The following is a 25,423-nucleotide window of genomic DNA, read 5'->3' on the forward strand; positions in this document are numbered from 1 at the left end:
TTGGATTGGAATGAAGCCAACTTGGGCTTTAAGGGAAACATAAAGTAGTGGGAAAAGAATGTGTTGATAGCCATTGTGTAGCACCTGATAGTCACAGCCAGGAAGCGCTCTTTGGAGTGGACTGGTCACTAATCATCCTGTATGCCTCACCAAATGTTGCGCAAGCCTCCAAGGACTATAGTGCTGTTTTTGTTTGGTTAACTTAAGCTCTCCAACATTTGCTTTTTAGTGGATTATCTATCACAGAACATGACAAAAGAAGAGCGCAACACCAACCATCACGTTTGTACAATTGAAATATAATTTTATTATTATAATACATCAAAATCATGGATTGCAATAACGTTGTCTGATTAAGTTTGACTTATTCTGACAGAGCTCACTGAATATGCACTCCGGTTACCTGACGCCTAGTTTACATGTATATCAGCCAATATTTCAGCATGATTAACAATAGCCAGCTTTGATGAGAAAGAAGGCTAATTTGTGCGCTTATGAAAAAGGTATGGAGGTTGGGAACAGACATAAATCATTTCTTTCAATTTGCTTCAACCTGTATGCAAGCAGGGTGGTGTGTTTTCCAAGGAGGCAACATAATCTGCACCAATTTAGGACATTTATTTTAAATCAACTTTGGTGCAGCTGATCATGTGAAAGTCAAAAATATAGTTAACCTGGATACCAAGAACGCCACTTTCTCATTGGTACTCAATGCACGGTCAAACTGAACAATGTTCAAAACTTCTATATGACCCAGTCAAGGATTATTATTGAGGATATTTAAAGATTACGTTCTACTTTTTGGCATTCTGAAGACGCTCGCTCACATTTTCCCAGTTAATGATATTCCAGATAGCCTTAACATAATCCGGCCGCACATTTTTGTACTGAAGGTAGTAGGCGTGCTCCCAAACATCGATACCCAGCAGGGGGATGAGACCTGAGGGTCAGAGAGAGGAAACAATTACTCTGAGGGCTCTGTCATACGATCTTTAGTCTTACAAGGTATATTGATCCTGAAAAGAGCCATCACACTACCCTGCCATTACACACATACATTTCAACATTCAAGTATTAGCAATAATTGAACAGTGCTCTAATAAAAAGCATATGTATGAGTTGTGGCAATGTGCAACAGCAGGGCTCACTCCATGCAGGCATAGTGGACATGTTTTTCTCTCATCTGCTCCTAGCTACTGTCCAAAGCTTGCCAACAAAGCCGGCCCACATAGCGAAATATGGTACTATAGTGCTGTATCCAAGCCAAGGATTATAATAATAATAATAATAATAATAATAATAATAATACATGGGACTTTTATAGCGCTTTTCATGAAACTCAAAGACGCTTTGACAGAGAGTTTTATTATGAGTTATGAAGGCAATACAATAATATTACAGTGGCTCCAAAGTCTGAGCCAAGACGCCAAACTCTTTATTGCCCCCGCATTTTCTACGGCAGCGCATTACAGCCTCTTTGTCCGTTTCTACCTTTCACAATAAATGCCCTAGACATGAACATAGCATCACTGCTTATGAGAGAGAACTTATATTCACACAGAGCATTTTGCTGAGAGGCAACTCAACTACAAAAAAGCATTCAGTGCAATTATCGCTGCAAGGATTTAACCCGTTATTAGCAGCCATGTGTGAAGGTGGAGAGATGTGAACATGTAAAGCGCTACTGTTATTTTAAAGTGTTCTAGTCTTGGTTGGACATTAAATGCATGAACACACTATAGTACAATTATTAATTTCACATCCTCCACCGTCAAAATATTGTCTGATTTGTATATATTATAAGAAAACTAAGAATCTTAGGTTTCATCATCTGTCCTCTATTATTTCATACATTTCTTGGATGATTTAGGTATCGTTTCATAATTTGTATTTCACTACCTCTTCTTCAAAGCATTGTTTAACCCTCTGAGACCCACGGGGCCGTATACGATCCCAAATATCACGTTGTGTTCAAAGCGTCATCACTTCTCAGCTGTTTGAGCAAGAGACATGCCGTGTTTTTCCTCTTAAACTACAGGAATGGCAATAAACAGCTCTATTAAGTTTTTCATTGAGAGGAGTTTACTTATTTTGGTGAAACGGCTGTGCGTATAGTTTTAAAAGATGCGGATAGTCTCACCTTGATTCTGGCGCAGTGTTTATCGTTTTCTCTTTTATAGATCTATTCTCATCCACCATCTTTGTTTGTGACATAAAGAGTGTAAGAGTCACGTTTCTGGATCAGACACTCTGAGTGGATGCTGTCACAGCCAATCGGAGTCTGATTCAGAGGGTTGCCTGTCAGTTCCGTTGTTATGTGTACTGAAATGAGAGCCGGTATAATTCCACGCGCGAAAACAAAATAAAAGTTGGAATACGTTCTTTTAGTGTTTTGAAAGTAAACTGAGGTATGGCAAGGACGTTTACTACAGCTGAGGCTTTGGAGCTTTAAGGTGATGATGTTGATGAAATCTTCTCAGCATGCCATGTGTGATTGTGGACAGGAACTACCATGAAATATATCATGTGTAGTTTTGACCAAAAAAAAGGCCCATGCACACTGCCCAAAAGAATGGGCATAACTAATGAACAGAAGAAGTTAGAATATTCTAATCAGTTCTGATACAATGATAATAAATGTGTGCAATTGTCTGTGTTGAATGGTTTTTTCAATGTTATGGTTAGCAGTTATTTTTAATGAAATAAGTAATAAATTCAAGCTCCGTTTAAAAAGAAAACATTGTTTATGGGCAAATATCCCATATTATAGTGTATATAAGTCTCTAATGAGTAGCATATATCATTAGCTGAGGATGTGCAAAACTTGATTATACTGTAAAGAAATGACAATTTATAAGGCAAAATACAAAAATATACAAAAACGGAAATGTCCTATGTGGGTCTCAGAGGGTTAACTGACCTGTAGTTCCATGCAGGGGATCCTGGTTAGCACAGGCAGCGATACGAAGGCTTCCACTCTCCTTATCGAGGCCCAGCCAGCCCCAGCCTGACCCCTGCACGGCCACTGTCGCCGCAGACATCCTCTCCTTCATCTTCTGGAAGGAGCCAAAGTCCCGCTTAATGGCCTCCATCAGCTCCCCTACAACAAGGGACACAGACAGGTGCTATTTCAAAGCAATGCTTAACATTAGGATCATACAAATAATTTTCAATATACTTAATTTAACATAGTATATATTTTCTATATAATCCAAATTATTTTAGCACAAATCACATAATACTTTGCCTACTAATTAATGTCCCCATTTGACCCGTCTAAGTAGCATCTTTGACCAGTAGGGGGCAGAATGCCAAAGGAAAACAAAGTGAAGTGAGCCCAGCTGCACAGGTTCCTGCCAACCTGATGAATGTATGTTAAGCCAATAGTCATTTAAATGTCAACTCTGGTTACGTCTGCAGAATCCTCAAACACATCTTGGACTGGACATCTTTCACAAGCCACATATTTACTTTATTTATAAGTTTCTGCCGTTTTATTTTGGGACGATAGTGTATTTTAAAACTTGTATGCGCTAGTTCACTATTGAGTGCTTGAATGGGTGGTAAGACTAAAAAAAGACAGTCTTTGTAAAGGATTATCCAAAAACAATGAGCGTTAAGCTGCAAAGAACTGCAGAGTTGGCTGTTCCCTTGCAGTAGGTTTAGCAATAATTGCAACCCTTTAACTTTACAGATTCATGTGTTTACTGTAGAGATGTGTGGAGAGGTGTGTGTGTGGTTAACACGTAGCACCCTATGTCACTCGCTGTTCTGATGAAGGTAAACACCGCGAAGGCGGTGCGTAAAAAGGAACATCTTTACCCGCTGGCTGGTGCTGCACTTCTCAGAGGCGGAGTATACGTCCCGCTGCCTCCTGATGCTGCAGCCATTTCATGAAGTGAAGGAGGTTTTCCTTCTATAAAAAACAGCTGCGAGCAGCAGATACCGCGAGAGTCCCGGACATGAATTCATAGATCAAGGCAGACTAGTTTACTCTCCTGTTTTGCCAATCCGGTGCTTAAACCAATAGCTCTACACTAGTGCTGTAGCGACGCGTGGACGACATCGACTTCAAAATATCGTCTACGACATATTTCCTCGTCGACGCATCGCCACACACGTGGGTCACCCAAAACAACAACAAGCAGTTCGCAATCGCACTTTAAAAACTATGGAGACTGAAACGGCTACCAGCTCCTCCTCACAGGATTGCGCACGAAGCCCTGAAAAAAGCCCCCAAACAAAAACATCTCGCCCTAGGTCTTCAAAAGCACGGGAATACTTTCAATTTAGACCAAAACGCAAAGGCATTGTTATTTGCATTCTTTGCCAAATGGAGTTGGCATACCACACTAGCTATGTTGGAGCATTTAAAGCGGAGGCACCCCCTTGTCTCTCGTGGAGGGAAAAATGATAAGTAAGTACTAACTTTGGCTAAATTAATTCCACGTTTGTGTAGTGTGTTGTGCAGCTTGAGTTCTGTGCACTTCGGTAGTGCTAACTATCTTATAGCTCTCCGTGCGGTTTGTTCGTGCTTGGTTGGTTAGTAGTTAATGTTAGCTACCTAGCTAGCGGCGCCAGCTGTGTGTTAGTTAACGTTTGTCAGCATTTAATGTTGGCTGGAATGGTAGCTAGTTTACGTCTACAGAACACCGCTATCTAGCCGCTACTAACCCGGAACGAACTAACTGCACAGAGAGCTAACTCATGTTGTGGTCCTTTACGAGTCAAACATAACATTAGACTAACGTTAGTCAGCTTATAGTATCAATGTATGTCAACTAACGGAGCCAAGCAATGTCCAGGCCAGGGCTGCACGTAAGCTGGTGCGCAGTTGTCATGAATTAATTAATGTTTTTATGAGCATTGAAAACATTAAAATGAGCACCAGCACATCCAAGTGTGATAGGGCTCATATGAGTTGCACTACCAAACATTTTCACTGTGTAGATATAGTACTCTACAAGCTTTTAGATAAACATGAAATGCATTGTTGGACTTAACATTGTTTAAAAAGTAACCACGTTAGCCTTCAAGTAAGCTAATTATACCATAGCACTGCAATGAGTTTAAGAGTAGATTGAATATGCCCCACTGTCATAGCTGTTGTTCCATTGTTCATTGCTGTTGTGTTTTCTAGGACAAAGCAAAGAACCTTGCTATCTTGGGAAAGAGGCGCAATGCACTCCACAGAAGGCAGCCGAACTCAGCAAAATAATCTTGAGAGTAAGTAATTATTTGCTTCCTTTGAGCATCCTTTAGGAGGGAATGGCTGTCCTGATCCCATTTATTGTGTCCTGATTTATTAGCTAGTTTTTAGGTGTTTCTTCACTTGGCCTTTTTATTTGTGTCCTTGTTTGGATTGTGTAATAATTAAGCTTCTTACACTGTAAGCAACATGGCTCTATGAAAGGTGCTGTGTTATTATTAATAATAATACATTTGTTTTATCTTACAGGTGATCGTCAAAGACATGAGGCCTTTGCCATAGCTGGCAAATAAAAGCTGACAGAATAGTAGTTAAGAGAGTCAGTTTCATTGTGCATCAGGTCCTGTGTTGGGACTGTTATATTGTGTTAAACACTCAGGAATGTCTGTACTGTGCACGGCACAGTGTTTGTTTTTGCACTACATTTTTTATCTTTTGTAATTTTGTACAGAAGAGATTTTTTGTTGGACTGTAAGAGTAAACAGGCTGGCCTTTTTATTTTGTATAATTTTATTCTATATTTCTTATTTTGCTGTGCAATACAAAAACATTTATATTATTAAGAATGTTTTGGTATTTATTTGAAATACATTATGTTTTTTATTAATCGAACAACAGAAAAATAATCGTTAGATTAGTCGACTAATCGATAAAATAATCGCCCGATTAATCGTTTTCAAAATAATCCCAGCACTAGTGTTTATTAATGCAGATATAGGTTAACTACATATTAAAGCAGTGTAAGGTAAATAGGAGAGCTGTTTAAGATATTGGATGAGTTTCTGCCTTACCCTGTGGCTCTCCTCCCCCATTAGGAGAGAGGTTTGTCCAGAAGATAGAGTGGTTAATGTGGCCGCCTCCATTAAACTTCAGAGCGGGCTGGAGGGCCACCTGTGCCGTCACATCTCCTAAAATACAAGCCAAACACATGCAGAAGGTGAATATGAGTAAACGTTTTGAATATATGGATTTATTTTAGGAAACGTGCAGATGTTTCAATCACAGTACACATTTAGATTACAATTGTCCTGCTATTTAATATACAGGAGTTTGTATTTCTTTGTACCCTTTGCTAGTGCCTCCTGATATTTCTCCTCTGTAACATTGAGGTTGTTCACATATGTGGCATGGTGCTTGCTGTGGTGCAGCTGCATGATCTCTGCGTTGATGCTGGGCTCCAGGGCTCCATAGTCGTAGGTCAGGTCAGGGAGAGTGTGCTTCTGCCTCGATGCAGCCACAAGGTTTAAAGTTTGGCTGAGGCTGGCTGCACACCTGTAACAAAGCAGAGCAAAAACGTCCCAAACCATTAGCATTGGATTTACAATACAGCGTTAAGTGTAGTGGAGTAGCCAACATGAATAGTACTAGCCCAAGAGAGCCTGACACAGGGAGGTTCAATCGTTTGATAACACTTTTGCAACAAGGTTGAAGTGACCTAAATATATGATGTTTATTGTGGAATAACGTTACAGTAAATTCATCAGGTGTTTAAATATAAACTGAATGAGCTGGTGACACCGAGTTAGCTAAGTATGAATATGTGTGTCTGAATATAAAAGCATTCAATTAACAATTCACAACGAAGGCAATGCGCGCAGGACGACGCTATAGTTTTACACAATTATTCTTTATCTGCGCCACAAGCTAGCCTTGCAGTGCTGCTAAACTAAGTTAGCCTCCTGGCTAGCTCAATGTTAGCTCTGAATACAACAACTGTCCCAAGTTCATGAGCAGTCAATGCTAGCAGGAGTTAGCTATCCTAACAGCCCCTTGGGCTCTTTGAGCATGGCAGTATTGGCACTAAAAGGTAAGTTGATATCTGTTTTACCTGCGTATCTGGCCAACTCTGCACAACATGTTCACAGTGGTGCTTGCAGGATAAACAAGACCGAGTAGTCTCACCGGTTACTGGTAACTGCCCTTGAAATGTGCGATTTCAACTTGACAGCAGCCGACTGTACCATTATCGCACTGTGGGGGTGTTGACGAGAGTGTACAGGAATGAGATAACCCTCAACTGAGATAATTTCAAGCCACTTTTTAGATATATTATAGGTTATCCACTGTGTGATGACATGGATCATGAAAACGTGGTACATCTAAATATCTGTTTAACATTTTAGAAAATGTACGTTATTCTCGTTATCCCTTCCTCTTTTTATAGATTGATCAACTCCCTGGTGCACTTTTTGTTATAAAAAAGAGCCAGCTCAAGTCTATTCAATATGTTTTGAAACATTATATGCCCTAGTAATTCAATTATACATAATACAATGAATAATAAACGTGGTAATTGTACCAGTAGGCTGAACAATTTAGAACATCAAAACTACCAGCAAAGGATCACGTAAACGTTTCTTCTACCCACTTCTACAAATGGATCGATCAATATCCAAGATCGTCTATATTGAGGAAAATGATTTACTCAGAAATAAAAAATAATCGACACTTCAGTGTATGTGATTGTAAGGTACAACATTTTCACAACCATAAAGACGTATAAAGAGAGCTTACCCTTGCAACTCATCTGGACTACGTTATCAAATATAATAATAACAGAATAAGCATACATTTCCATCATTCTCAATTGAGTGGCATGTGCCCAGGAAGAGCAACAGGGGGAACTGAGAAAACATCCCGATATACAATATTTTATCAAATCTAACGGGGTAGAAAGTTACATAGCATGGCACTGCCAACAAATGTAACTTAGCTTCCCTTTGTATATTAACTTTACAACAGAGACATTCATTTTTTGTTTTAAGTTAATAAAATAACTGCACTAGGAAATACCATATTCCAAATCTTAAAAATAACCAACGAGAGACTATATGTGAATAACTTCAAATAGCACTCAAGTAATAAATGGCCGAGGAGCATATCTCTTAATATCTATGCGTCGCAGCCACGTTTTAGATTCCTGAAACCTCTGCGGAGTGAGAGGTCTGTCTCTCTCCTTCTTTCTGGCTCACTCTGCAGCAGCAGCAGTAGCAGAGCAGAGCCATTCTGTCCGGCCGTCAGTGACGAAGATGATGGTGATTACGCCGAAGCGAGTCAACTACACATAAATCCACTGCCAATTTTAACGTAGTTGCAATCTTCCGTCTTCTTGAGAATCGGTGAAACCGTGAGGATCCAGAAACATCGAGATAAACTCGTCTGGTGAGTGTTTGGATGGCTGAAGGCCCGAAATCTGCAGCCAAGAGCCCGCTAGTTTCAGGAAAAGGAGCGCAAGGGAGGGAGTCATTTCCTTCACCGCCATTTTGTGATAACAAGGAGCCGAAAACAGAGCCAATAATTTCATGCTGCCAGGCTGAACATAAATCAATTATTGTAGCTTCACATTGTAGTTTCATAACCAATGTTTAATTCACTAGCGGATGCTAAATGTTATTAGCACTCTGTAGTTAACCTTGTTAGCTTATTCTATTCATTCTCATCGCTGCCCTGCCACACCAGCTAACATTAGGCTCGACAGCCCTTACTGACTGGTAATGTTCACTTTTATATGGTCCACCATGTGGTTAGCTTGCCCTTCACACACATAACGCATCCGTTTTTAGTCGGAAACCACAACACTTGTAGCAAATAGCCAACTTGTCATTCATGTCATATTTTTACTGCGTGCACAGGCTCCGAGTTGCCGCTAAAGATGATGTAGCCATCAACACTCGACACGAGCTGTATTTAATGCTGATTTTTCTTCTATTTTCATTTCTAGATTTCAAAATGACCAACGAGGAGCCTCTCCCCAAGAAGGTGAGCGTGTTTTCTAGTTTATTTACCATGTGTCACGACTTCCTCCATGTCAAAAATATGGGCTTTAATAATTGATAAGCTTCTTCATCTAACCAGTTCTTGTGTTTGCTCTCTACAGGTTCGCCTCAGCGAGTCTGACATGAAGACCCTGACCAGAGAGGAGCTGTGTACCAGGTAGGTTACAGCTCTACTATAGCAAATTAGTTATGCTGTGGGGAAAATTCATCTGTTTACGAGCTGCTGATGTTTACACATGTTCTGCTCCTCTCAGGTGGAAACAACACGAAGCATATGTCCAGGTCCTGGAGGCTAAATATACAGAGCTATGTTGTAAGTGAACCAGCTGCATCCACCACAACATGTGTCCTCTGACAGCTATAACCAATATATCTGGTTGCTTGTGAAGGGATGTTTCTCCTGATGCCTTTTCTCTTCTTCCTGTCTTCGCTGTCTTAGCCAATGATGTGCCAGGGCTGAAGGAGTCTGAGGAGAAGCTGAAGCAGCAGCAGCAGGAGTCAGCACGGAGGGAGAACATCTTGGTGATGCGGCTTGCTACTAAGGAGCAGGAAATGCAAGAGTGCACAGTACGTATATATATTCCTCCACCTTACTAAAGCTGTTTTTTTATTTATTATGGGGAGCTTGCTTTTTAGCAAGATAGAACACTTGATGATCTCTTTAGATTGGCGACTAGCTGTAGTCCAATAAACATAATAACTGAGCTATATTTACTTAACTTAAATAAAAGTAGGTACTCTTAGGCTGCAGCTAACTTTTAATTATTGATTGATTATTCGATCTTCTAAAATAAAGTGTTGTTAGGTTGGCTAAACCTCTGCTATTGACTAATGCTCATTACAACTCACTTAGTCTTTTACTTGCTTGTTAAGTTTAATCATTAAGCATAAAGAACACTGTATGAGATTGCAAATATCAAGACAAACAAACTCCAGTCAGCACATGTATTGTTCATTTTCACTTGAAAAACTGAACCTATAATATCTCAGCTAATCTATTAATGGACATCATTTCAGCACTACACTTTAAATTGTATTCAATAATTATAACGCTATGTAGGCTAAAGTAAAATTGTGTGGAGGAGGGCTCCCCTGTCTCTTATCTGACTGACATCTCAGTAGATCACTGGGTGGCTTTGTGGCAACACATGCCATTCTTCCAGGGCAGCTGAGTTGAACACACACACACACAGAGGTTATAAAGGTTTTAGACTTGGGACCTTGATGTTGCCTGCCTTTTTAACCGTTAGTTCAAGCTTTGGGGCATATTGGTTACACCCTTGCCTCATGTAAATATATGCAAATCATTTCCATGGAAGTTTGATGTGATGTTAGCAGGTGAGATTTTGTTTGTTTTGAACTTGGTTTGTCTGCCTGGAATGGAAATGATTTGCTGTATGTGACTAGGACAGCAACTCATATCTAACAATAGCTTTTGATATAGACTTCACGTGGTGTTGATGTAATATGATATGATGAGGACTTATAATCCAACCACATTTTTGTTTGCCTTAATATAAATCTAGATGCTGTTCAGGCTGAATGATTATACTATTTTAAAAGTAACATGCAGAGTCCCCATCTTTAATAATCTGACCCAATTCTGCTCTTGAGGCTCTATTGATTTTAGAACCAGAATATTGATTTGATTTTGGGGGAACTTGCTGATGTAGCTTTATCGACTGAATCAGGCTAAAATACTGCATAACAGCGGTACATACTACCCGTTACTGGTCAGTAACACCTGTTTGTTTTATCCTGCAGACCCAGATCCAGTACCTCAAGCAAGTCCAGCAGCCGAGTGCGGCCCAACTGCGGTCATCCATGGTGGACCCGGCCATCAACTTGTTTTTCCTCAAAATGAAGGCTGAACTAGAACAGACTAAAGACAAACTGGAGCAGGCCCAAAATGAACTGAGTGCCTGGAAATTTACACCTGATAGGTAAAGACAATCAAAATAACCCCACCCTCCCAAAAAACAGTCAAGACTTCCTCATGCCCCCCACCCTCACTCTCGCTGCAGGCATGCAGGATCAAAGGTGGGGGGGAAGGCTGACAAATGCTGTACTCACCACGAGACTCAGACTTTACAGAAAGCCAGTCACTGCAAAACAAAACTGTTTTTGTACTCTCGCACTGTGCCAGCTACATATCACATAACCTAAAGCGAAAAGACAGTATGGTCAGGTGACACTTGTGTTTCAGCTCTCTCCCCTCGTATCCCCTCACCGTCCAAGGGCCTGAAGGAGTCCGGACTGTTCCTGAAGAGGTGGTCACTCACTCCCCGACACGGATAAGCCCTCCCCGGCCCCTCAGCTCAAAGCAGACAGTTCAAATATTAAATAGGGGGGTTATGGTGGAGGTGAGTCAGGCAGGGAGCATCCCTAGCCTAAAACAGCAATTGAACCTTTTAAAGACAATTCCCCTACTTGGTTTAAAAAGACATTTAACTGTGGATTACACCACACACATACCCTGTAGTCTGCCTGAGAAACGTAAAGACTTGTTGGACAGTCTAGATTCACTGCAGTAACATGAGGAAAGTTTCTAGGATTAAAAGTAAGACTGTGGGGGGAAGAGACGCTAGCAATGATGTTAAGACTGAGCGGAGCCAGATCCTGGCCCACAGAGCGCTGAGGGTCCAGTCGCCTGTGTCTCTGAACATGGGCCCACTCACGGTAGAGTGTATTTACATGTTTTATTTTGTGACTTGTTTCTTTTAACTGCCATTTCATTTGATCTTTCTCTTGTTTCTCTGAAACAAACACTTACTGCAGTGTGTGTTAACCAAGACGCATGATTGGCTTTTGATTGTTTAAACTTGTGTTCATATTTGCACTTTTATGATGCATTGAGCCTAGCTTAATTCTTCAGGTTCAAACTGAAACACACTGCTGTGGGAGTCCTGTTTTCAAGTTGTGAATGCAAATGTCTTTAACAATTCATGTTATGAGTTGATAAGAATGTATTTATTGTATTTCTGTGTATTGTGATTGACCTTACAATCTTTCCCTCAGCCAGTTACTCTAATAGCTCATTAGATTATTTTCTCACATCTGTGGCACAGATCCTTAGCCACTGTTTCAGAATGGAAGGCACCAATCTTTTGTGTTGTTTTAAAAAGTAATTTATACTCTGGTCTCTCACACTGATGTGAGATTACCAGCTGGTGGTGCATAAACAGCCTTTAAAAGCACATTTCTTGCCATTCCTTATGGTTAAAACTATCATTTCAGAGAAAATGCAGTTAAATTGCATCTCAAGTAAAAAAAACATGTATTTAATTAGCTTTCTGAGCTGTTACCACTCTAATGCCTGCTGTGATCGGCTACATATGCCACGACTGTTATGTTAACAATTCCTTTTCCTCTGGCAAGATGACTTCCATAGGCATAACATACATTATAGTAGAGAGATTAGTTATGGTTTGAACTGACGTGTAAACTTGTCATTTACTGCAAATTTGGCTTCTTGATTAGGGCTTTTGTAAAATAGAGCCACAAACTGCTTTTACTGTGTGTTTAAATTGATGACCATGCAAAACCAGTGCCTGGTTCTGCAAAGCATCTTTCCTTTTAATGCTGCTCATAGTTAAGGGTTGATATTTAAATGCAGGGTTTCTTGTAGTGTGTCATTCAAATGTTACTGTTACATTTTTCATTCTATTTTTTCTCACACTCTGAGCTACTGTTGTAGCGAGTTGTTGACTTTGAGAGTTTGGTGGCGACAGAATTGCTACTGTGGTTTTTAAAGTGCTCGTTTCTTTAATATGCAGCATGGTTAAAGTGTACAAATGGTTCTATAGCAATGTGGGACCAGTAAGCTGCTTTTGGGTTTCAGGGGAGGAGGATCTTTTTATATTTTAAATGCCTACTCAGAACTTCTATTTTTTTATATAGTAAGTGTTTAAATGTCAGTTTGAACTTTGGGGCTTTTACAAGAAAATAATTAACTTTTTGGGTAGAACACAGATTTATATCAATAATTGTATCATTCATTTTAGTACAATGAAAATCCTTTTGTGGCTAGAGTAAATTAGGAATGGCTAGGTTGCAGCTTTAATGTTAAACTCGAGCTTGTTGGAACGGATCACCTGCACCTCGTTGCCTGTTGTGTTTGTCTCCTGGTTCACTGCGTGATGTGAGACTTGTTTCCCTTACAGCCAAACGGGGAAGAAACTGATGGCCAAGTGTAGAATGCTGATTCAGGAAAACCAGGAGTTGGGTAGACAGATGTCCCAGGGACGCATCGCCCAGCTGGAGGCGGAGCTGGCGCTGCAGAAGAAGTACAGCGAGGAGCTCAAGAGCAGCCAGGACGGTGAGAACACAACCAGCATCCACATCTCACAGCCGGTTTTACTTTATCATATGTACATCTTTTCTGTCCATGTTGTTTTTTGACTTTCTTTGTCTGTTCCTCTTCATATCTCTCCTAGAGTTGAATGACTTCATCATCCAGCTGGACGAGGAGGTGGAGGGAATGCAGAGCACCATCCTCGTGCTGCAGCAGCAGTTAAAGGACTCCCGTCAGCAGCTGTCTCAGAATCAGGGGCCGTTGGACGGAGCGGGCCCCAGCAGGACTTCACCTTCTGCGTCCTGCTCGTCCGCTGAGCCGTCCGCCCAGCCCGAGCCGCCCAGCGCGTCCTCTGAACCGGCAGGCAAAGACTACGGGAGGGTCTCCAACGGACCGAGCAACGGCAACTCATCCCAGAGGAGCGAGACGGCCACGCCCAGCCTGTACCGGGAGGTCAGCAGCACTGAGGAAGACTTTCCCATGTCCCCCATGGTCTCCAGCCCCGGAGAGACCGAGACCAAACTGTCCAACCACTCGGAGGAGACGTCAGGGAGTCAGACGGCAGCGGGGAGGGTCGCAGGACCCTCAGGCTTCGGGAGCCAGCTGAGCGCAGGGTACGAAAGCGTGGACTCTCCGACAGGCAGCGAGACGTCATTGACTCAGCACTCGAATGACACAGACTCCACCACCGACCCCCATGAAGACAAGGCTGCCATGGTGACCAAGGGCACCAGGACTGCGGGGTCACGGCACGCTCAGAACGGCCTGGACTCCGGCAGTGCGGTTTTGTAATGTACTTTGACATGTACTGTCTTTTTTTCTTTTTTTATACAATATACAAGGCAACAAATGCATAGTCTGTAACACGGCGCAGCTGTCCAAGACATTTTGTTTTCACCCTGCTCTCCTTGCCTCTCGTGATGCCTCTGTCACATTTGTGTTGCTAAACAGGGATTTAACAGGTATGGGTTAATGTTAGATTTGAATTGAGTGGATGTATGATTAAAACTAGTACGTTTCATTCTGCTGTTTTCTTTGAGCATGTCTATGCTGTTCTGTTTGAGCTCTTGACACTGAAATCAGGCATCTGGTGTTGTAACTCATCGTCAAAGTCAGTAAAATCACTGAATTACCGTAGCTTCGCAATATTCAAGGTCATTTTTTAGATGTTGGCCTGTGTTTTTTTTTTTTTTTAATGCAGTTTTAATTTTTCATGACAAATTCTGTTCAAAAGACTCTGTTGAATTGTGAGTAGTTTATATGCGATGTTCATATTATTCTGACTTCAGTCCTTTTCATGTACTGACCAAATACCAATAAAGATTTGTAATACTATAGAGTGAAACCCCATTATTACTCCCCATCAATGCAATGATAGGAAAACTCATCACTTGTATAGCACATTGAAAGCATACATATTTAAAAACCTTTATTAATTAATAAACCCTAAAGTATAAAACTGTTTTTTGAGTAGGTTTAACAAAATGAAAGTATTTAAATGTTAAGATAATGAACTCATGGGAATGTTTTTCGCCTTCCAGGTTGAGCCTTAATATTTGTAATAAATCTCAATTAAATGTTATAAATCATACCAATAAAGCATTACGGTAGCACAATGAGGCTAAAAAAGGTTGACCTTTACAGATAAGTAGAAAAATACATTATAGTAGGAGTATTGATTGAATGTGGGTCTGATTATCTTAAAGTTCAATGGGATGTGGCTTTTCTAATAAATAAACACTCCTCCTCCCACACACGTGGTGGCGTTGTTTCTTTTCACCTCCATTTACACTTCCTACTCGGTGCAGCTCTGACAGACAGGCAGTGTCAACAGAGCCCTGCACAGAGTAGACATTCAGGAATAACCACTCCAGCCAAGCAGCCGTCTATCAAAATGAACACCGAGTCTGTTGTCATCGTGTCTGCTGCAAGGACGCCCATTGGTGAGGTTTAATATCCCTTTAACTGCCATACACGTTCATTTTAAACACTTTTCTAACATTGCTACTTTGCTGTTGCTACATTCTGACTCGTTGCGATGGTCGAATAAGGTTTTTGTATTTATTTTTGAATCATGTTTTTCTACATTTACGTGTCGCTACATCATGACCTTCTTTAAAGCGTATATATTAGCGTAGTTTAATTAGGTAAAGTGGTTGATGTCGTTCAATAAAACACGCCGAGTCTTTGCGAAGCTGTGATTGGTTGGCTCATGTGTCCGGAGTGTTCTGTGGCCTCTGATTGGTTGCTGGTCATAGTCCCACAGAGCACGAGCGCTCTCTCATTGGTTATCACTGCAATATGTCAGGTCAAGCTGGGCGTGTTCTTCTCCCCAAGATGTGAAACATTTAATTTGACAGCAAGGCCACTGTGTACTCAAGAGAAGTCAACAAATTGATAGTATGATATCCCATAAAGACTCTGCCTCTAAGATATGCATGAGTAAAGCTTATGTTATTATGTAATGCACTATATAGCATTACAGGCACATTTGTTGGTCAGAGTTCAAAAGTTGTTAGAAAAAGATGAAAAGGTGAACATGTTGGTCTTGACCTTTTTAAATTATGTTTCTGCTGCCACCAAAGCTTATAATAATTCACATAATAAATGTTTTTAGACATTTTGGAGTTGTAATAATTGTACCTCGTACACGGTTGGATTTTGGACCACATTTAATATTGTGGACACCTGTTTATCTACTTTTCTTTATTTAGCGAAGTTGAATAGATGTAAGGTATCTCCCTGATAATGTGCTCATTGTTCAATATTTGTCCCTCTTTTTAAAAAGGGTCCTTGAACGGTGCTCTGTCTACTGTGAAGCTGCCTGAGCTGTGTTCCCTGGTGATCAAGGACGTTCTGAAGCGGGCCGAGGTGAAGCCAGAGGAGGTCTCTGAAGTTATCATGGGACACGTTCTAACAGCAGGTGAAAGCTCAGGAAATCACTGTGATAAAGAATGCCATAGGTTGCCGTATCTCATATAATGTGTGGTGTGCTAACAATTATTGGGTAACTGATTGATCCCCTATCTGTCTTATAAAAAAACCTTGTTAATGGAGGGTTAACCCCTTAGTATCCAGCAAGAGTCACATTGATGTTCACCTCTATTGTGTTTTATCCCTTTCTGCCTTATTAATAGACCGTGTGTGTTTCTGTCCGTCAGGTCAGGGGCAGAACCCGGCGCGTCAGGCCAGTGTAGCGGCAGGCATCCCGTACCCCGTCCCGGCCTGGAGCTGTCAGATGGTGTGTGGCTCTGGGCTGAAGGCTGTGTGTCTAGGAGCTCAGTCCATCCTGACCGGAGAGTCCACTGTGGTGGTGGCAGGGGGCATGGAGAGCATGAGCCAGGTAGGGTATGGGACAAGAAGCATCAGAGAGGAATAGGAAACTTTATTTGACCAGATGGAAATGAATAATGTGTGTGGGTTTCTTCTTTAAGAGCCTACTTACATGTATATTATTACTTGATTAAAGGGGACCTATCATGCAAAATGCACTTTTCGATGTCTTTTATACATAAATATGTGTGTGTCAGGGAACTCACAAAGTGTCAGAAAACAAAACCCTCTCTCTTTTCCTCCGTACCCAAATCTCTAAAAAAGGGGTTACAATGGAGCTGCCTCATGTTTTTATATATCCGAGACCCATAATATATGCCTAAAATTGCATAATAGGAGACCATTAAGCCAATTGGGGTCTTTTTTACTTGCTTTGTCTGTGTGTAAAACATTTAATATTTGGAACTATAGGTCTTGAAGTAAACTGAAAAATTGCTTTGTAGGCACTTTTCAAATTATGGTGTAAAATATTTTCAAATTTCGGTATCTAAATGTTTTCTTATATGGACATTTGGTCAGGATGTTAAGATGTTATAACCGTTGTTTTCTGGTTCCACCAAAGGCTCCTCACACTCTGAGAATGAGAGAAGGGGTGAAGATGGGCGATGCCTCCCTGCAGGACTCCATGGTGGCCGACGGCCTGACAGACGCCTTCCATGGCTACCACATGGGCCTCACAGGTGAGCATGGCTGAACATATACATTGTCACACATCCTTATGTATATTTGCTGTTGTGATAAATCAAAATACTTTTTATCAGCGGAGAATGTGGCAGAGCAGTGGAAAGTCAGTCGAGAGGAGCAGGACCAGTTTGCTGTCCGGTCCCAGAACAAGACAGAGGCTGCGCAGAAAGCAGGACACTTCGATCAAGAGATTGTCCCGGTGACAGTGTCGTCCAGAAAAGGTGAGGAGCTGCTCTGTGATTTATGATCAGGAAATGTTCTCTTCTCTCTTTTACATGCACTGTAACATTTGTCTGTCATCTTCAGGCCCGGTGGAGGTGAAGGTGGATGAGTTTCCTCGCCACGGCAGCAGCACAGAGAGCATGGCTAAACTCAGACCCTGCTTCATTAAGGGCAGCGGCACCGTCACCGCTGGCAACTCCTCAGGTTGCTGCTCCTTTCTTTTTTGAGACGATGTCATTGAGGTTTATCTCATTAGAAGTTATGTAATCTAAATGCATGTTTTTCCTACTGTAGGTATTAATGATGGAGCAGCAGCAACCGTCCTAATGAGCCAATCAGAGGCTGCGAAACGTGGCCTCAAACCGATGGCCAGAATTGTAACGTGGGCTCAAGCTGGCCTTGACCCGTCGATCATGGGAACGGGACCAATACCAGCCATCAGGAAGGCCGTGAGTAATCAGAAGCAACGAAATGTAACCATATCTGAAAAATAAATCTTCTTTGGTTTTATTTCATTATTATTCTGTCGTTCTTGTCCTCTGGTAGGTTGAGAAAGCAGGCTGGCAGCTGGACCAGGTCGACTTGTTTGAGATCAATGAAGCCTTTTCTGCCCAGTCTGTTGCGGTGGTGAAAGAGCTTGGCCTAAATGCAGACAAGGTAATGTTTCAGCCCAGCCTCACTGACAATACATCTTGTTTTTGTCTGTCCATTAACCCACTTTCAATATGAGTATCTTTTCATACTTAGGGTATCCTAGAATATTAATACAATCATACTAGTGCAACCTCATGCTTACTCTAGTAAAACAATTACTCTTTAGAGGAACATTACATTACAATCTTTTAGAAACTGTCTGTCAGCTTTAGGTGATGTTTTTAGTAGGGTTGCTCAATTAATCGTATTTTAATCGCAATTACGATTTTGGCTTGCAACGATTACGAACACAACGTAATCGAAATAAAACGATTATTTTTTTTTCAAATTGGTTTTTCAGTTGAATTATACTTAAAGTTCAGGGTAATCAACTGTTAAAAACATACTGTTCAAATGTCTTTTTTCAATAAATGGATAATCGTTTTTAATAATCGAGCGGCCCTAGTTTTTAGGCATTTTTCCTTTTTATAGTTGACCACTTTATAGAAAAGCGTACATTTCCCTCTAGAACGGAACAGCATGGTAACCTGTGCTTTTCGCCCCTCCTCTCCTCAGGTGAATGTGAGTGGGGGGGCCATCTCTCTGGGCCATCCCATTGGCATGTCTGGCTGCAGGGTGCTGGTCACCTTGCTGCACGCCCTTCAGAGGACTGGAGGCAGTAAGGGCGTGGCGTCGCTCTGCATCGGAGGAGGGATGGGCATCGCCATGTGCGTGGAGAGGGTTTGAGACGGAAACGTCATGCTGCCTCACAGATTGCACTCAATCTTAAATGATAAAGGGATAGTTGTTGTTTACACTGCAAGGAGTTTAGGCGGATCCAATATTAGCGTGCCATTCTCACTGAACATCAAACCCCTCCCTCAGGTTATAGCTGTGTAACATGTGACTTAAGGATTTAATACCTCTAGATAATGTAATTGTAGTGTGTATCGACTATTAGATATATATATATATGCAGCATACTGCAGTTAGTAGCTGTTAAGAAATCAAAGTATTGGATGTCTTCTCCAAGATGCACTCCTGACAAGTGAAACAAACTGCAAATGCAAGGCTTTAATGTGTGCCCGGTACAGACAGGCTACCTTTTCTGTAGTTTTTTTACTTTGTGTAATTTAATGATATCGTTCTTAGTTTGCTGTACAAAGACATTTTGATCGACATTCCACTTTCTCTAATCAATGTAGCAGACATGAGCCTTGAAATGCAAGTGCCATAAGGTTACGTACGCTAGCCTTCTCTAACCGAGTACTTCCTGTACACAGCATGATGCAAGTGTAAATGTTTCCTGCAGCTCTTTTGCATATCAATAAAGAATCATCAGCCATCGAGTCAAAAACGTCTTCGGAACTCGTTTATGAAAGCTTGCACAATAACCACATCAATGAAAATCGGAATTAACTAATCAAGTCATGTACATGTACATTGGAGCTTTATTAAGTGTCCAAACAAAATATCACTTACAGTTCCTCTGGAGGCGAGGGAGTGAAAGAACAGTAAACAGGCAAAGTGCACGACCTATACTAGAGCATCAGCCATGAAGAGCTCCTTACGTATAAATACAGATGATGAACCTATCAGGACCAATCACAGCCTTTAACCCAGAGATCCAGACTGCACTGCATCCTGGTACGACTGCCCGCCCTCCTTCTGCTCTGGGAACAGTTTGATGAGGTCGTCGATACGAAGGATGGTGATCGCAGCCTCCGTGGCGAACTTGAGGCTCTTTGTCTTCACCATGGTGGGCTCGTACACGCCCGCCTGACGGTTGTCTCTAGGTTTGCCGTTGAGCAGGTCAAGACCAATCCTACCAGACAGAGAGTGGTCAAATACTGAATCTTCTACAGAACAGTTCCCAAAGCACTTTCCCTGAGCAGAATAGGAATTATGGCAATAGCTTATTTTACTCAACCAAAAAAAAAGATTTTAATATGATAGAACAAATCTGAAGCAAGATAAAAAATGCATCTGATCATTCCAGAGTGAACACCTAAACCTATCGTGCCACTTAACGTAAACTAGGGCTGCTCAATTAAATCGTATTTTAAATCGCAATTACGATTTTGGCTTGCAATGATTATGAAAACATAATCTAAATAAAACGGTTTTTTTCAATTGGTTTTTCAGTTGAATTATACTTAAAGTTCAGGGTAATCAACTGTTAATAACATACCGTTCACTTTTTTTCAAAGTAAATGGATAATCGTTTTTAATAATCGTGATATCAATTATTGACCCAAATAGTCGAGATTATGATTTTTGCCATAATCGAGCCGCCCTAACGTAAACATATGACAGTGTTGTGACTGGTGCAGCAGTCAGGAGAGACTCACCATTTGAGGTTCTTGCGTTCAGGATTAACCTGAGCCTCATTGTGGAAGGCCCGAAGCTTTGCCACCAGATCTGTGGAGTCCTGAGCTGCGTTTACAGCCAGCGTCTTCGGGATGACGAGGAGAGAACGAGCAAACTCGGCAATAGCCAGCTGCTCCCGGGAACCCTAAAAAAAAATGAATCATAGATGAGTGAAATCTCAGTATCGGGGAAACCTGGGTAAAACACGACTCCAGATTCGCTGCAGCTCAGATAGAAAGGTTTTCAGAGGAGTGTGCTCACCATGCTTGTGGCATAATTCTCCAGGTAGATGGACAGAGCTGCCTCCACAGCGCCGCCTCCTGGCACCACAGACTTTGACTCCAGCACCCTCTTGACCACACAGAGAGCGTCATGCAGAGAGCGCTCCATCTCGTCACACATGAAGTCGTTGGCCCCGCGCAGAATGATGGATGCTGATGTGCGTGCTTTGGTACTGAGGAGATTCAAGGGAGAAGTTAGAACCAATACAGCTTATTTATGTCAGACTGTTAGAACAGTATATGCAGGCAGACCTATGAGGGGTTTCTGCCCTCTACAGATCATACAAACTCTTTTTCAGAGTTAATCAAAACATGTTGCCAGAACTATAGACGATGCACTGAAATGTTCTGATCCTACAGTTGGTGCAGACATCCACGAAGTACCAACAATCTGATTTGCATTAGAAAACATTGATTTATAAAGTTGCAGTTCTTACTTCTTGACCATGATGAGCTCGTCGTCACAGATGCGATCTTGCACAACCTCCTCAGCCTGGCCGAGCATAGTCGGCTCGAATGTCTCCTCTCCCTCCAGATTGGTCAAAGAAGGGCAGACGGTGGCTGAAATAGGACATACACAACCAGCGTCACCATGATTCAGTACTTTCAAACCACTAAATATAAGGGTTTGATTTTTTTAAAGTGTACACAGATGTTTAGACAAGCTGCAGCAAGAGGTACCTTAAATTCCACAAGATGTATACATAAGCAGAAACTGACCAAGTCTTCTGATTCAAACTTAGAATACTTTGTTACAACTTTAATAAAATGTTTTAAAAAGATATCATGCATTTCATTTTGTACCATCATTTCATTAGAGGTGGCAGAAATGTGGCTGCTCAACCTCTTCAGACTTTGATGGAGTGTTTCTCTCTCCTGTTAGCATAGCCATACATCTGTATTAAAAGGCAGATCTGGTACTATAACAGGATTTTTTCCAACAGGCTGGGGAAGTGCAGTTAGATTGGTATACGTATTCTATACAATCCACTTGTTTATGAACAGATGTTAAGAGCAGGAACACACAGACACCATCTTCAGTGAACTTCCACCCTACCTCCTGTTGACTTGGCAATGCGCTTGAGGTCCTTCTTGAGAACCCTCCTCACTGCCATGGCTCCGACATCCACAAAGTACTTCAGACACATGTCATCAATGCCACCGGTGGTCAGGATAACGTTTGCGCCTGAGGCCAGAATCTTTTGGATCCTCTCCTTGGTGATATCAGACTCCCTGTAGCAAGGAAATCAAAAGTTAATTTAGTTTCTCCAGTTTTATTTGGATGCAATATAAATGCTATACAAAAATTCTCCAGCCCACAATACTGGTACAACAGCTCAGAGAGACTGCTGCTTCATATCGGGGCCGTTATATTTTCTCCCACGCGTATCACTGTGTAAACTATTGATTCACCATCACAGCAAATTGAAATGGGAATATTCTTATGGATGAGTGCAAAGAAGAGAAGAACCGTGTGTACCTTTGTCTGATCTGGTCCAGCTTCTCTGGGTCGCTGATCAGGACTTGGACTCCCATCTTCATCTTGGTCTTCTGCAGACTGAAGTCCAGGCAGGCAATCTTGGCGTTGAGGATACGCTTCACCATCACTTTGGAGAAAACAGAATGGCATGTTTAACATTACTACTCCACATTACGAAGACAAACAAATGAAAAGACATTTGTTGTCATTACATTGTCTGGCTAAAAGGCTGTGACTGAACATTGTCTAAATAGCTTTCTAGAACATTTTATGTCTCCCACGCAAATCACTGCTGACACCATGAGGTGAGGCATAGCAGCACATTTAAATTGGAGTTTAATCAGCTGTAGTTGTAATGTATGATGCATTACACAATGTTGTTCATTTTCATTTTGGAATATCGTGAAACAAACTTACTTTGTGACCCAACAGTGCAGTTCACTGCGTATCCATTAACCAAGAAGCTCTCCTTCTGGCTACGGCCGTGAGCTTTCAGCACATTCACAGAGTTGATGGGATATTTGGCCACCCCCTTGGCGTCCACAAACTTCACAGCAAGAGCAGCATCCACCACCATGTTAGCAAAGAAATCTGCATCACTGAGGGTTCCAGGTTAAGGCAGATAAGGGGTTTCGTTGCATTAACAATAAGTCACTGCCTGCAAAGTCCTGGCATACAAAGGCCAGCGATTAAGTGGGTTTGATCCACACGTGCACTGTGTAGGAAAAAGGATACGTTCCAATGATTTTGGAGGACATGGAGGTCTTGGCTGCATTGATTAAGCACTCTCTGCCCAGTTCCTCTGTTCCAATAGTGAGATTCTCATTAATGTAGCGAACTGCTTCCCTGGAAGATAAAAAGAAACGTTTGCATCAATAAACATCTCATTAGATCTGAAGCACCCAGGGATAGTCAGCGTCAGTGTAGAAAAACTTCTGAACAGTAAAGAGCAGTCCTCCATGTTAGCATCTTACTTGCAAGCCAGACGATATCCACTGATGACTGACGTGGGGTGAATCCTCTGCTTCACCAGCTCATCTGCACTTTTGAGCAATTCTGCAGCAAGAATTACCTGAAAGAATGTCACATTGAATAGATAAGTAAATTGCAAACTGAGAATAACATTGTTACACTTTCAGCAAAAGAGTATATGAGAAAGTACAAGTTTCATTTTGTACCGTCGTTTCATTAGAGGTGGCAGAAATATGGCTGCTCAACCTCTTCAGACTGTGACGGAGTGTTTCTCTGTCCTATTAGCATAGCCATACATCCATATTGAAAGGTAGATGTAGGTACTATAACAGGACTGTTATTGCAACCAATTTGTTCATTATTAAATAGTTTATAGAGCACAAAAGTGATAAAACATCGCAATTAAAATGCTTTTTATAGAGAACAGGGATATTAACATGCATTCCCTTCATCTCATTTGTATTCACTAAAACGTAAAGACAAAAAAAATGCATTGTATATTTCTTCATCCTGGTATCCAACACACACGGTCTCTTTACCAGTAGACTCCTAAATGTGCCACCCTATTGGAGCAGCTGAGGACCCCACTCACCACAGACGTGGTCCCGTCCCCGACCTCCTTATCCTGCAGGTCAGCCAGCTCACACAGGACCTTGGCCGCTGGGTGCTCCACCTCCAGCAGCTTCAGGATGGTCGCTCCATCGTTGGTGATGGTCACGTCCTGTCAATCAATAAAAAAAGACAGATGAGCAAGGCAGACCATTTAGTAGAAATAAGATAATAGGAAATAGATAACAGGGGCGTCACTTTGTTAGAAAAAGTGTGGGGGAGACTTTTTTCAGATTAAAAAAACAAACACTACTGCTTTCCCCTACAAACAAATGCTTAAAATACTTTTATGAAAGTTAGTGCAGTAATAGCTATGCTAAGCTGCTGCATGGCGGGTTCAACAATTGCCTCATTATTCTCGATAGAATTACAATTAATATTATTAACCGGGTCGCAGGTCTAAATTACACCACTTATGTTACCGAAGTGTGAACTCTTTTCGAGATTGAACATGTTCTCTTGTACAAATAATCTCAAAGATTACAATCCTTTGTGCACTTTTTATTTAGCAAATTATCCTAATGCAAATGACGTCTGTGGATATTAATGATTGAGACACATACCCCAATTTCGTCCACCAACATCTTGTCCAGGCCAACAGGTCCCAGGGAGCTCTTGACGATGTTAGCGATGGCTGATGCGGCCATGACTGCAGAGACAAAAAGAAAGCTGCTCTTAGCAAAAAGCCCTAAATAACATGTTCTTCCCATTTAAAAGTCAGCTGATTAATCATTTACTATATCTGCTTAAACGTATATTCATTCATCTGTGACTGATATATCCTGTCAAACTATTTGGTGGGGTGCACAGTTAGCTAGCCACACCTTCAGACCATGACAGTGTTTTTCTATCCCATTAGCATAGCCGTCCATTCATGGTGATGCGAGTGGAAGGTACTGAAATGGGATTACAACATTATACTCTGTTTGCGTAAATAGCATAGCGTGTAAAAATTGCATGAATTTTCTGTGCTATGCAGATTTTCACAGAAGAGGAAGCAGAGGCTTATAGTGAAAAAAGTTAGCTAGCATTAGCATTAGCCACGTGTGGTGCGCGCAGTAAATTCAATCTGTTCTCCCGTCTACCATTCGTAATGCACTTTAAATATATGAAGCTTCTTTAAAACACCAAGTATAAGAGCAACATTACTCACCATTTTGAGTACGAACAGACTCGCCAGTTGTCCTCTGGCCGAGCACGTTCAACGGACCATCTAAGAGGGACATTTTGGACAACCACACAACTGAGAAGAAAGGAAGAACCGCAGTGCACTATGGGTAACCCGGTATTAAGGAGAAGATTCGAGAAGAAAATGTCCACTAAAACATGTAATTGCGGAACTAAAGCTTTTTAATTATGTTAAAGATATCAACTTTGGAATTGTAATGAAGTTCCACGTTAACCAGTTCCCTTATTAAATTAGAAAAGTACACTTTGTCCCGTTATTTCTTATAAACTATATTACCCAGCATGCATCTGATGTTCTTCCTGTTTTAATCTATGGTTTTAATATTAGTAATGGTGGTGACCTCTGCTGGTTAGTCTGGTTATCACTTAAAT

At 41.4% G+C, this 25,423-nt stretch overlaps 4 protein-coding genes and 2 non-coding genes across 6 annotated transcripts; 2 read left to right on the plus strand and 4 right to left on the minus strand.

The window, feature by feature from the left end:
* Positions 1 to 278: 278 nt before the first annotated feature.
* Positions 279 to 7,191, minus strand: sod2 (superoxide dismutase 2, mitochondrial). The gene is made up of 5 exons (XM_034231638.1): positions 7,038 to 7,191; positions 6,276 to 6,481; positions 6,001 to 6,117; positions 2,921 to 3,100; positions 279 to 940 (listed from the first exon to the last, which is right to left on the minus strand). The coding sequence occupies exons 1-5, from the start codon at positions 7,064 to 7,066 to the stop codon at positions 795 to 797; spliced, it is 678 nt and encodes a 225-aa protein (XP_034087529.1). The 5' UTR covers positions 7,067 to 7,191; the 3' UTR covers positions 279 to 794.
* Positions 7,192 to 8,142: 951 nt separating this feature from the next.
* wtap (WT1 associated protein) lies at positions 8,143 to 14,616 on the plus strand. The gene is made up of 8 exons (XM_034231135.1): positions 8,143 to 8,371; positions 8,931 to 8,968; positions 9,087 to 9,142; positions 9,240 to 9,298; positions 9,425 to 9,552; positions 10,750 to 10,928; positions 13,149 to 13,303; positions 13,422 to 14,616. Exons 2-8 carry the CDS (start codon positions 8,939 to 8,941, stop codon positions 14,069 to 14,071), a joined length of 1,257 nt encoding a protein of 418 aa, XP_034087026.1. The 5' UTR covers positions 8,143 to 8,371; positions 8,931 to 8,938; the 3' UTR covers positions 14,072 to 14,616.
* Positions 14,617 to 15,173: 557 nt separating this feature from the next.
* acat2 (acetyl-CoA acetyltransferase 2) lies at positions 15,174 to 19,508 on the plus strand. The gene is made up of 9 exons (XM_034231148.1): positions 15,174 to 15,222; positions 16,068 to 16,202; positions 16,441 to 16,622; positions 17,175 to 17,292; positions 17,374 to 17,517; positions 17,603 to 17,722; positions 17,813 to 17,967; positions 18,065 to 18,175; positions 18,728 to 19,508. Exons 1-9 carry the CDS (start codon positions 15,174 to 15,176, stop codon positions 18,896 to 18,898), a joined length of 1,185 nt encoding a protein of 394 aa, XP_034087039.1. The 3' UTR covers positions 18,899 to 19,508.
* On the minus strand, positions 19,508 to 25,317 carry tcp1 (t-complex 1). The gene is made up of 12 exons (XM_034231120.1): positions 25,017 to 25,317; positions 24,427 to 24,512; positions 23,847 to 23,975; positions 23,257 to 23,354; positions 23,018 to 23,128; positions 22,700 to 22,881; positions 22,283 to 22,409; positions 21,860 to 22,035; positions 21,240 to 21,363; positions 20,783 to 20,975; positions 20,503 to 20,666; positions 19,508 to 19,976 (listed from the first exon to the last, which is right to left on the minus strand). Exons 1-12 carry the CDS (start codon positions 25,087 to 25,089, stop codon positions 19,766 to 19,768), a joined length of 1,674 nt encoding a protein of 557 aa, XP_034087011.1. The 5' UTR covers positions 25,090 to 25,317; the 3' UTR covers positions 19,508 to 19,765.
* On the minus strand, positions 21,595 to 21,735 carry LOC117556468. Its single transcript, XR_004570581.1, has one exon. It is a non-coding gene; the product is annotated as a small nucleolar RNA SNORA29 (small nucleolar RNA).
* LOC117556463 lies at positions 24,635 to 24,772 on the minus strand. The gene has a single exon (XR_004570580.1). It is a non-coding gene; the product is annotated as a small nucleolar RNA SNORA29 (small nucleolar RNA).
* Positions 25,318 to 25,423: the final 106 nt, after the last annotated feature.

The sequence above is a fragment of the Gymnodraco acuticeps genome, unplaced genomic scaffold (genome assembly GCF_902827175.1).
Source record: "Gymnodraco acuticeps unplaced genomic scaffold, fGymAcu1.1, whole genome shotgun sequence".
NCBI lineage: Eukaryota > Metazoa > Chordata > Actinopteri > Perciformes > Bathydraconidae > Gymnodraco > Gymnodraco acuticeps.